Genomic DNA, 12,091 nt, shown 5'->3' with positions numbered 1-12,091 from the left:
AATATTATTTATCAATAACATTATTTGGCCCCCCACCCCGTTTGATATATTTCTGGATGCGTCCCTATGTATAGTTTATTTGTTAGCAGTATAAAAAATGTATGTATGTCTCAAAAGTATATCTCAGATGATAAAAGAATGTATGTACATTTGATATGTTTGGACGCGAGTTCGAACCTGCAACATCCAACTTTTCAATACTTTATATGTATGAGTATCGTCGTTAGCATTTGCTTTATATGTATGAGTATCGTCGTTAGCATTTGCCTATATAAAATATTGAATAAATTGATCATTATGATCGGAGCTCTTTGAGCTTAATTAAATATCCTGAATTTAAATTAAGCCATAAAATGTAACAATGTTAAAACTTTTGAAAGATAACTTTGTCATCTATTATAATTTTATCTAACTCAAGAAATTAATTTGTGTTGTAGTACAATGAGAATATTTGATTTACACCAAAAAGCTACTTGAAATATAAACCCTCTGAGCTTAAACAAAAATGCAAATATACCCTATTTTGCATTTTGAACCCCGTGAATTTGTTTTCACCACTTGCTTAAAAAACTCAAGAACTCAAAAGTATGAACTACGAGTCCTGAATCCACCACTGCCTCTAATATATGATCATGATCCAATGATACACCTCATAAACTAATATACATCAAATTTCATTTGTGTGATTATTAATTAGTTGCAATGATGTAAGTTTTCTTAATAACATTAAGTAAAAAAAGTTGATAAATTTACCTGCTACTATCTTCGAAACTTTTCTTTAAAGGTCCATATCAATTTGTAGACAAATTCTTTGGTGCCATATACATTGCTCTTATCATATAATGACCGATTCCTTTTAAAAATAACTCAGGATAACTGAAGAAAATGCAGAACCCATATATGTAAATAGTCCAATCATTTAAGTAAATGCATTTGTCACATATCTGACACAAACAAATATTTATGTATCATATGAAAGAAATTTTAATTATAATGTGAAAGAAAATATATTGATATATATTTTTCCTTCAAAATATATATATATATATATATATATATATATATATATATATATATCATGTGAAAGAAAATTTGTGATTAAAATTTAGAGAAACGTACTGCAAATAAAATTCAACCACTTAATTTCCAATCCTACTATTGGAAGTTCAATTTCAGAAAGAAACCTTCCACAAGCAAGTTGTGAGCTATTATGCTTCCTCACCATGCAATTACCAACTTGCATATCACTGAAATTAAAATGAAAATGACAATGCTACCCTGCATGTCCTAATAGGTCCTACCCTTCACGTGCCTAGCACTCATTCTTAATTTAGGGGACCCCATATTCATATTCATGATATTTTGCAGCCATGGTAGTAACCAATAGCATTAACTCTTGCTAATAAATTAATTATTAAACCTTATAGATCAAAATTTCGTCCTTTCTAGACTCAGATTCCTTGTTGTAGGAGTATTCACACAATTCCGCAATTTCAGCCATTCAATCTCAATCGAACGGCCTATTGCAAAACGAATCTAAAACACAAAATTAGATCATAATGGATGATCCAATCTTAATCAAATAGTCATAATTTATGTATGATTATATCAGCAATCACAGCCTTCAAATCTCAATCAAACGATTCATATTTTAAACTTTGTATTGATGTGTCAAATGTGAGTTATAAATAAATCTCATATTTGCTAGAAAAAGTAGAAATCTCACTTATATCGAGACAAAGTGAGTACTCATTTTAGTCAAACATTGAGTTTATTGTATAGAAATATGAAGTAGGAGATTTAATATAAATATGAATAGTTGTTTGAATTTTATATTCACCACAATAACTTTGTTATTTTGGATGTATTAGGGACTTATGTAGTTGTTTGTCTTTGAGAGAGTTTAAAGCTATATTGTTTTTGTTGTGAGATTGTTGATGTACTTCCTCCGATCTCAATTATAAGTAAAAGTTCGCTTTTTAGATTCATTAAATAATTAATGTATTTGGTCTGTATATTAATTATTGAATGAACCTAAAAAATATATTTTTATAATTAAGACCGGAGTGAGTATCTATTGAGTGTCAAACTACATATTAAATTTAGAGTTGTCTTTTTTTTTTTTTTTTTGGTCAGGAGAGTTGTCTTTTTAAATTTTCTTGTTTGAGTATACTTCTAATTGGTCGGAAATTTTCTCTTAATTTTCCATTTCCCAACACTTTGCAAGATATATTTAAAACAAAAAATATAATCATAATTTATCCGATCTTGATCGAACAATCCAAATTTACATCAATATGAATGAGCAAACTCTAGACAATCTACTTCCCTTTCCCTCTATATTGGCTCTCTATATAAAGCCACCAATAGTTGCAAAAATCAACTAGAATTTAAAAGAGACAAAGAGTGAGTAAGAGAAGACACACCTTAATCTCTATTCTCCACATATCACACACTCCCTCTCTCCTTCTAAGCACTAATAACCAAACAACATGGCTTCACAACTTGTTAGTGATGTCAAATGCCAAACACTAATGCATTGTGCAGCTTCCTATGGTGAAAGAGGAAGCAAACCAACACCATCTCGTCGCAAAAGCTATGGTTACCGTCGAGTAGAGAATAGCATTGTCTACCCTGAAGAAAGCAACTTCAAAGAACAAAAAAACAAGGGATCATCACATGAAATAGGTGCAAAACGTAACACAAATCTAGCTCAAGCACAAAAGCTTCACAGGTTGGGATTCTCTTACATTGCAACATCTTTTCTTTACATAGTAATTAAGGTTAAAGCATTTTACAATGGTTTCCTTGGAGATGTTGCTAGTGAATCAAGGATGATGGGAATTGATGCACCAATGGCAGAACCATATTTTTCTGTTCCAGTTCTTCCAAATTAACAAAGTACAAATATTAGGAGCAATATCATGCATGATTGTAATGTCTAGTATTAGTCCAAAAGTATATATCATACTATGTTATAGCTATAATGTTCATATATATTAGTATCAAATTTGAGGCGAACTTTTGTGGTAATTAATTAGCACAGATTTGCTTAAATGTTCCCTACTTTTGTAGTAAAATTACATGTTTATGCAATGAAGTAATGAATGTAATATCTAAGCAAAATATTAGTATTATTTTGGTGCTATACATTGGTAACTCTTTTTTTTTTTTTGTTGCCAAAAGCTGGTTAACCTCAATATTGTGCCTGTTTGTGTTTAATAAATTGAGGTGTTCAACCTTGTGTACAAGGGAACTTTCCATTTTACAAGTTCTACCACTATGAAAACTTTGACATCTAAACTGGTACATTTTTATGAACATGCATAAACGCATTCACATATTCTGAGAGTCAATAAAATATTAGATCGTTCAAACCAATGTTTTAACAACGTACTAAAACGGTTAGTTTGTTGGTTGGTTTAATTTGGTAATATTATGGAATGATTTGACTAGTTGAGCCACGATTTAACTATAGTTGTTTCAACCGATTTTTTTTATTGTTTGCATTTCTTACTTTTTAATAATTTTATTTACTTATTTATCATACGATTCAATCATGGTTGAACTAATTGAAGAAAACCTAGAGGTCTCTAGTTAGGTTTTGAGAAATTGGTTCCAACCGAAGTTATTGCCATGTTCAATGTGAGATTGTAGCCCACACATATTCCATTTCTTTGTCAAAATGGAATTGTTAGATGCAAAAACTCGTAACTTAAATCAACATGTGTCAAAGTGCCTATTCTTGGATGAGTTGTTATCAATTGTCTCCACTCTTCCTCAAAATAAAAAATTAATTGTCTCCACTCACCATAATTGATTTGTTGGTGAAATAGGCATAATCACCGTAAACCATTTAATTTTTTTCGCAGAAAATATAATTTTGAGCTTCACAAAATCACATTGTTGTCATGATTTTGCAAGTTTACCGCTAATCTAAACATACACTAAGGTGCATAGCTTTCAAAGACCCGGGAGGTTCTTTACAAAATTTATTTGCATGAGAATGAAGCTGCCAAATTAAGGATTACTTACAAACTGATTAAGGAGAAAGATTAAAATATACAATATACTCGCTCTAGTCACATTTATAATTAAAAAACATTTTTTTAGGTTCATTGAATCACTAATGTATCTGATCTATGTATAGATCGAATACATTAGATATTCAATGAACCTAAAATATTCTTTTTTTCTTATAAATGTGACCAAAGGGAGTAACAGTTAGAGACTGATTTTTTTCCGTAACTTTTCCTTCAAGAAATTTTATCCTCAATTTTACCAATTTCATTATTTATTGAACATTTATTATGGACACACGAAGAATTTAATTCAAGCACCACCATTGATTCTACTTCATAAAAAAATTAGTTGAAATGTCAAATATTTAATGGTCCCTCACAAGGTTTCTGACAACGGCCCTTGGAATAAGGCCATGGACATGGTACCTGTAACCCTATAATCTTTCCCAGGGCATGAGGGAAAAATGATATTCACCTTCCATCTAAAGACTAATTAACATGCAAGGATCTTACCTAGGGCAGAGAGTATACTGTTATTGAGGAGTTAATCTTCTCTATAAAAGATATATAAAGCTCATTTGATGTTACATTATCGTGTTTATACTTCAAAATCAAAGCCATAATACTCCTAAACCTTTACGTAATTTAACGACAAAAGGAAGGATCAATTTCGGTGTTACTCTTAAGCCTTTACGTAATGCCTTTTAAAGCAATATGATAGCTTAACGTTTCAATATCAAATACCATTTTAAGATTCAAACATTGTCTAGAGAATTTTGTTCTTGAGCATATTTTTTCATAAGATGGTGGTTTTGTAAGATATGTCTAGAGAATTCCAACACTGTCTACACACTTCTTCAGAGACTTTACTAGTTTAAGTGTAAAACGTTATTGACCAAAAAAGCAATTAGCATGGCGAAGTTAACCAACTTTTAAAACATTAAACTTCTTACGTGGGTTTGATTATGCTGTGACAAATATCAATTTTAGAGACAAAAACTTCAAATTCTAACTTCTAGTTAAAATTAACTTTGGATGCAAAATCAATTATACTCGATCCTCCAAAGACTAATCGACACAGTGTAACATCAAAACCATTCCCCCCTAATCAAATAAACCAAATATAAAATATACATAGTACAGTAACTGGCCCGTTGCAACATGCAACTTGCAGTATTTCGTGGTCCCAAACATGAAACAAAAGGCTCCAATAACAGTGCCTGAATTTGCAAGGGACCCTACTTCAATCTAATGAAATGATATGATAGTAACAAGACCTAAGAAAGACTTAAATAGACATTGACGAGAGCCGTCCAACTTTGAGATAATGCAGTGCAAAATAAGCTATAGAACAACAACCGTGATCACAGTCAGATACTAGCAAAACATGTAAATGTTTCTAGTCTATTTGGTTTACTGTAGTCGCATGTTCCAAAGCATGTTTTACGCCAACGCAATAAATTTTTGTCGTGGAGTAGCGGGCATTTGCTCTCTCCCAACATTAATCTAATCTAGAAGCTCATGTTTGGATTGAGAGTGAAATTGTCAGAATCACGGATTCATGTTTGGATTGAGAGTGAAATCATCAGAATCACAGTGAACCAATGTGATTTTGACAAAAGCTACAATTTGAAGCTTCAACAAAATCACGGTGCCGTTGTGATTTTGTCAAACCCACCGCCAATACGGAAAACCAGTTTTTCACAAACATTACACAGAATAGCAATTCCGGAGTGGATTGTGCTATTTACAGTTCAACATAATATAGCACTAGGAATTTGATAGCATGGAGAAATACAAGGGCAAAGGGTAGAAAAATAGTGAATAAGATACATATAATCTGACAAGAATTAGCAATGAACATTGATTCTATGAATCAGATGGATGCTGTTAAACTGCTAGTCGTTATCCTAGTGCATCATCACAGTCAAGATCATCAATCTCTGGCTGAGGAGGTAAGTTTACCAGAAAGGACCACATAACATCAAAATATTACTAATAACAAAGAGGATTTATTTACCGAAGAGTCTGGTAAGCATGATAGCGACCTGGTAGAACATGTCTGATAAGCGCAATCAATAACTTGGAATATTTTATTTTCCCTATTTTCCTTTGAAATTAGAAAGAGCGTTTATTGAATCCAATAATGTGTTTGCTCCCAAAATAATACACAGCAGAGTTTATAGTCTAAAATCAATGAGATATATGTTTTACATGAATCAGAGGATAACAAAATTTTCAGACTGTCAAATTTGACACTAAAACCATATTCTTTCTTCAAAAAGATTCAGCTGCAAATTTATCAGAGGTAAGAACTAAGAAGTGAATCCTAAGAAATTTTCATCAAGGAACAAAATAACCTACACCATTTGCTTTTTGGTGACATTTTGCCTTCTAGTCGTTAATATCATGAACATGATAATACTCATAGGGTTTCAAGATTGACAAAGGGTTTCATGAAAAACTGAGCTCAAATAGCACTTGTGATGCAATATTTATTCCTTGATGATTTCAAATTCAGCACCAATTGGTAAATGATCACTTGGATGACTCAAGTTTGGAAGTCCACCAACAATATCAACTGCTTCAGAATCTGGAAGCTCGAGATAGCTAACTGGTTTCATGTGGTCAGAGGGGCAAAATAATATATAATCAAGCGTTCCGGTGAAGCCAGGTGTGTAATTTGTAAATGGTGGTTCTCCTCTTGTAGAAGCATAGACACTACTTAGAGGAATTGGATATTCCTCTATACAATCAGTAATCAGTTCTGATGAAGGGTTGCCTGATACGAGATACCGATAAACCTGTAAACATGAGATCAAGCAGATTAGTAAAACATTCTATGAAATACGGCTTAAATTATGAAAGCACGTCTAAGAATATGAATAAGTATGACTCAGAGCAATATTATTGAACCAATTTAAACAACAAAAGAGCAATTGTAATGCATATTCCTCATAATATTGTATTATTTATTCTTGTTCTAATTACAAATATACAAAAGCAGCTCTATGTTATACTCTACAATGTCTATTGATGGGTAAAATTGGTTTAGCCGATGGTAGAAAGATTTATTAGAGTACATGGTGATTTCAAATAATTTAAACTAAAGATTATTGGTTTAGTTTGGCTATCAATTAAAATAAGCATACTATATAGGCATGTCCACCGTTTTTACAAGAAAAGGGTTATGGTGTACAACATTCAATTATGTGATTTCCCTTTCCCAGCCACTATGTAAGCGCTAATCTTCCACCAGCATGAAAGATTTCAGGGCAATAAAAATAAGTTTGGAAATAGGAATATACCTTACTCTAGAACCAAACATCAAGACAATAGAATCTAGACAAAATAAGAAATGGGAAACTTAAGATTTTAGAAATGCTAGGTACCGGATCTCCTGGCTGAGAGTTGAAGTCGCCGGCCACAATCACTTCAGGCTTGCATTCGTATCTATCTGATACCAGTGTTTTAAATTGTGACAAGCGAGATAGAAGATATTTAGCCTGTGCAATTTTGACATCAGCCCACTCAGGATCCCTGGTACATAAATTTGTATGTAATTTATATAAATTCTACCACTAAAGTTACGCAAACACATATTCACATGACTCGATCAACATTAAGCCAAAAATTCATTTAAAAGTCAACAAATGAGAAAAACAAACATATACACAAAAGTCACTTCCTTACCAATAAAGATGTGTGTTGGCTACAATAAGAAATTGTTGAGAGGGACCGTTGAATTTAAATGCAGCCAGAATTCCAACACAATCACGCTTTAGTCTCACACGAGGATCATTGGGATCTCCACGATCTACTGTACCCGATTTAGGTCCTGCATCAGAAAATCAGTTAATGAAGCAGAATGCTCGTAAGTCTGTACAAGTAACAGAAATTTTTCATTCTGTGCTAAAAAAATCCATACAGCAGCCTCAATGAAGTAACAGAAAGTAAGGTTTAATTCCACTCCTTCCTCAATAGTAGACACGGTGTGTGACTCTACTATACACATCAACCCACAAAACAGTGCATGTTGCAACGTGTGTACTTTCAATCTCAAAATTGTGAATGAATTAAAACATTTGGTTGAAACCCATTTTAGTTTTGCAACGTGTGTATGCCATGAATCTCAAAGGTGTGAATGAATGCAAATAAAAAAAAAAGTCTTCAAACCCATTTTTTTACCCTGTTAGGACCGAAACCCTTCCTTCTATTAATAATTAATTCATCTTTTGTGAATCAAAATTATCCGATTCATTGATAATTATCAATGATTGCATAAAAACAAATAATGGGTATTACTTTTTCTTATCTGATCCAGTTAATTGGTTTTTGCAATCAAAGCCAACTCTGATATTGTAGTCTTTTGTCGAGTGTTTGCAGATTTCTTTAAGTGTTTTGCCGTAGAGAAACAAAAGGCTCAGCCTAGCAATTATTATTATTATTAGTTAATCATAACCGCAAATTGATATTATAATTAATGGCTAAGATTTGGAGTAACTAAACAGAGTTACTCTCGGAGTCAACGGATCCCTTCTTATAAATATGTGTGTGTTTTTGTGTGTGTGTGTGGGGAGAGAGAGAGAGAGAGAGAGAGAGAGAGAGAGAGGGACAGAATCATTTTATTTCAATCTGCATTTACCAGCTTTGGTCGCATTATCCTTTTGTTTATCTGGCTGGGTTGTCTGGACAGTGTTTTGTTCATCACCATATGAAGAGTTCTCATCTGGAATTGACTTTGCAAGATCATTGTATTCAATTTTTTCCTCCAAGAGCAACTCTGCACTAAACAGCACAAGGTATGGATAAATTTTATAAAGATTATAGGTAACAAAGACCGAAAGAGCATCAATGAAGATTCAATGACATCTGCTCTATTGTTTCCAGAAAATGAAAGAACGAAAAAAGACCACAAATAACCTCAAAAAGATGAGAAGGGAGAGAGAGAGGACAGATAAAGAGAACCATAGTTGCCTGGATGCCAAATAACTGATAACATGCAAGAGTATCATTATTGCTTAATTCAATTACCCCATAATTACTTCCGGATTTTTGTTATTCATGAATCAGTGTATCTATTAAGCAAATTTTTCAAAGGAATAATATCATATAAGTGCTTCTATGATCACAGGAATAATATTCAAATCCTTCCAAGCTTAAAACTTACACTCTACTAATATGCCGACACAAGAGAAAAGGGATTTCAATTTTTAAATCAAATATTGGGCCCTTGGATTAGCAAAGTAATTGTAGTTAATCTAATTCAAAAAGCATATATTCCGGTACAATATCCAAGCTAAGGTTTTTCTTAGAATTTGGATTTTAGTTATGCTTCAACCCCACAAAAGTCAAAACCGACTTGTAAGGTGATCATTGTCCAAGCAGGAAAAGAACTAATTAGATCATATCTTTAGTCAGTGTGGCACTCTTAACATATTACGCTTCGGATTGGACATCCAAAGCGTGGATCAATGAGGGTGGAATGACACGGATTTGAACACATCCCTTCAAGACCATGACAGGACATCTAAAGTGTGGACAAATGCGGATGGAATAATAGAGATCTTGACCGAATAATAAATCTAGGATAGACTATGATACCATTTTAGATTTTGGATTTGAGGGATGACTTAACTTCATCCCACAAAATCAGCTTGTAAGACAAGGACTGCTCAATAGTTTTAGATCACAATCGCGGATGCATTGTGATCCTTGATATAGTGAAAAAATTGCAGTAAAATATAACTGATGGAACTGCAAATGGAGATATCAAAACACTGATGTCCACGCCATTTTCAAAACATTGATCGTAGGCTCCTATCTAGCACCGATTATAGCTCCGGTAACTATAGGCATAAGCTCTACTAGTACATTATAAACCTGAATGTAAAACTAAAAGCTAGCTAGTTGAGTTTTGCAAAAACATTGTACATACCGGTCATGCTTGTAAAATATGCCACACCCATCACGCTTTTTCTCTCCAGTTCTCTTCATATATATAGAAGAATATCCCAGCTCCTGCATCCTTCCTTTGTAAAAGCTATCAAACTCATCAACTTCCTGAAATAAATCCCCATAACAAAGAACATTATTCAAAAGAAAGTACTCAAATAATCAAAACTCAAGGCAAAAGTTTGAAATTAAATAAAAGAAAAAACCTGCAGGCAGAAAAAATCAGCTCCCAAGTTCTTGAGAACTTCTAAAATTGAGTTTGAACGATATTTCCATCTACAGAAAGCAAAATCAATTATTACAGTTAAAATTCAATCTACATATGCAAAAAATTGTTACGTTATCGGTATTCAAATTCAAAGTTAAGATGAAAAGTAAGTTACTTGAGAGACGAAGGAGGTGAGTATGGGAAAAAAGAGCTTTTCACATAAACCTACATTACATAACAAAGTATTAAAAAATAATGTTACAGCAAATACATGTTAATGTATCTATGTATATACAGGATTTGAAGCCTTTGTGGCCATTGTAGCACCATCGACACTTGATAACAAATAAGTGTTCAGTTTCTGACATGTATCAATGTTTAACACCAACACGACACTGACACTGACACTGACACGTATAATTCATTATTACCGGTGTGTACGTGCTAGTTTCACATCCTAAATATTACGTCCTCGTAGGTTACAGGCTTATAGTTAGTTATTTTAGTTGATATATAACAATGATTTGATAGCATAAAATAAGATTTGAGAAATTATTAGCATACCTGAGCCAAAATGTTATAGGAGACAAGGCTGAATCTCAAGCCTGAATTAAAAAATTAAATAAATAATAGAGTTAATTGAGAATTAACCAACCAACTAACTAATTGAATTATTACGCGAAAAGTATAAGAGGAATTAATGCGTTGTTACTTACCATCAGGTTTAGTTCTGGAATGTATATCGGCGCCTTCAACTGATATGAATTTGGGATATGATATTGGTGTTGGCGATGTGCTCATTTTCCTCACAACACTGAAGTAATTGAAATTGAATTGAGTAAGGAACACAAAACAAAACAAAACAAAACACCTTGAATATATTATAGAGTTGATTGAATTTGAAAATTGTAATGTGCGAAAATAAATAAATATATAAATACCTAGTTGCGGAGAGGGAAGGAAGAATCGAAGCAAGAGCTTTTAGCATACCCTATAGATAGATTTGCGGTTACAGAGACGAAACTGACTCCGCCATTTTTCTATTCCTACTTAAATTTCTGCTTTCGTTGAGCTAAAGCTGGTCCTTATTTATTAATTGGGTTAATTATGTTTCTAGTCCTTACAAAACAGTGACCTTGTCCTTACTTAATTTTAATAGTATTTTTAGTCCCTAATTTTGTTTTTTTGCAATTAGTCCCTACTCAATTCAAATTTGTTTAATTTATGCCTAAACTCTTAAATTTTTGAATAATTTTTTGCAGACATGGTTAGAACATTACTAAAAGTTCCTCCGCAAAAAATTATCGCAAAATTTGATTTCTACATCCAGATTTTATTACTTTTTATCTTTAACTTTTGTTGTTTTAAAAAATTCATATTTAATTCATTTCATGTCTGAAAATTCTAAATTTTAGTAAACCAACCTTTCATAGTGTTCTAATCTTGTCTCAAAAAAATCGTTCAAAAATTTAAGAGTTTAAGGATAATTAATCAAACTTTGTTTTAGCAGGGACTAAAATTATAAGTAAATTTTTTTTTATAGGGACTAAAAATGCTATTAAAATTAAGTAAGGACTAAACTTACAATGTCGCTATTTTAAAGGGACTAGAAACATAATTAACCCTTATTAATTTTGTTAAGTCTCTGATCCTAATAATAACCCTAATTTTGTTAGGTTTTGTTATTTTTACGTTTTGTTACATCCCTCAAATATATACTAGAACTTTTACCCGTGCTACCGCCCGGGTCATAAACAATAGAGAAACTAATATATTGCAATATGATCCATTACATTAATAAAATGCAATGATATCTCCTATTTACGTACGGGTCATATCGGCTATATATAAAACTAAAATATATCATTTTATTGATTTGAAAAGGAAATAAGTTGTATGATACGTA

At 32.3% G+C, this 12,091-nt stretch overlaps 1 protein-coding gene across 1 annotated transcript; it reads right to left on the bottom strand.

The window, feature by feature from the left end:
* Nucleotides 1-6,127: 6,127 nt before the first annotated feature.
* Nucleotides 6,128-11,245, bottom strand: LOC146920483 (DNAse I-like superfamily protein). The gene is made up of 10 exons (XM_085713897.1): nt 11,127-11,245; nt 10,902-10,999; nt 10,750-10,790; nt 10,361-10,410; nt 10,184-10,253; nt 9,961-10,085; nt 8,668-8,810; nt 7,716-7,860; nt 7,415-7,562; nt 6,128-6,826 (listed from the first exon to the last, which is right to left on the bottom strand). Exons 1-10 carry the CDS (start codon nt 11,171-11,173, stop codon nt 6,518-6,520), a joined length of 1,176 nt encoding a protein of 391 aa, XP_085570023.1. The 5' UTR covers nt 11,174-11,245; the 3' UTR covers nt 6,128-6,517.
* Between the last annotated feature and the right edge of the window lie 846 nt (nt 11,246-12,091).

The sequence above is a fragment of the Medicago sativa genome, chromosome 5 (assembly GCF_051527215.1).
Source record: "Medicago sativa cultivar Bolivia chromosome 5, Bolivia_mono, whole genome shotgun sequence".
Taxonomy (NCBI): Eukaryota; Viridiplantae; Streptophyta; class Magnoliopsida; order Fabales; family Fabaceae; genus Medicago; species Medicago sativa.
This window is presented reverse-complemented; position numbering and strand designations above follow the sequence as displayed.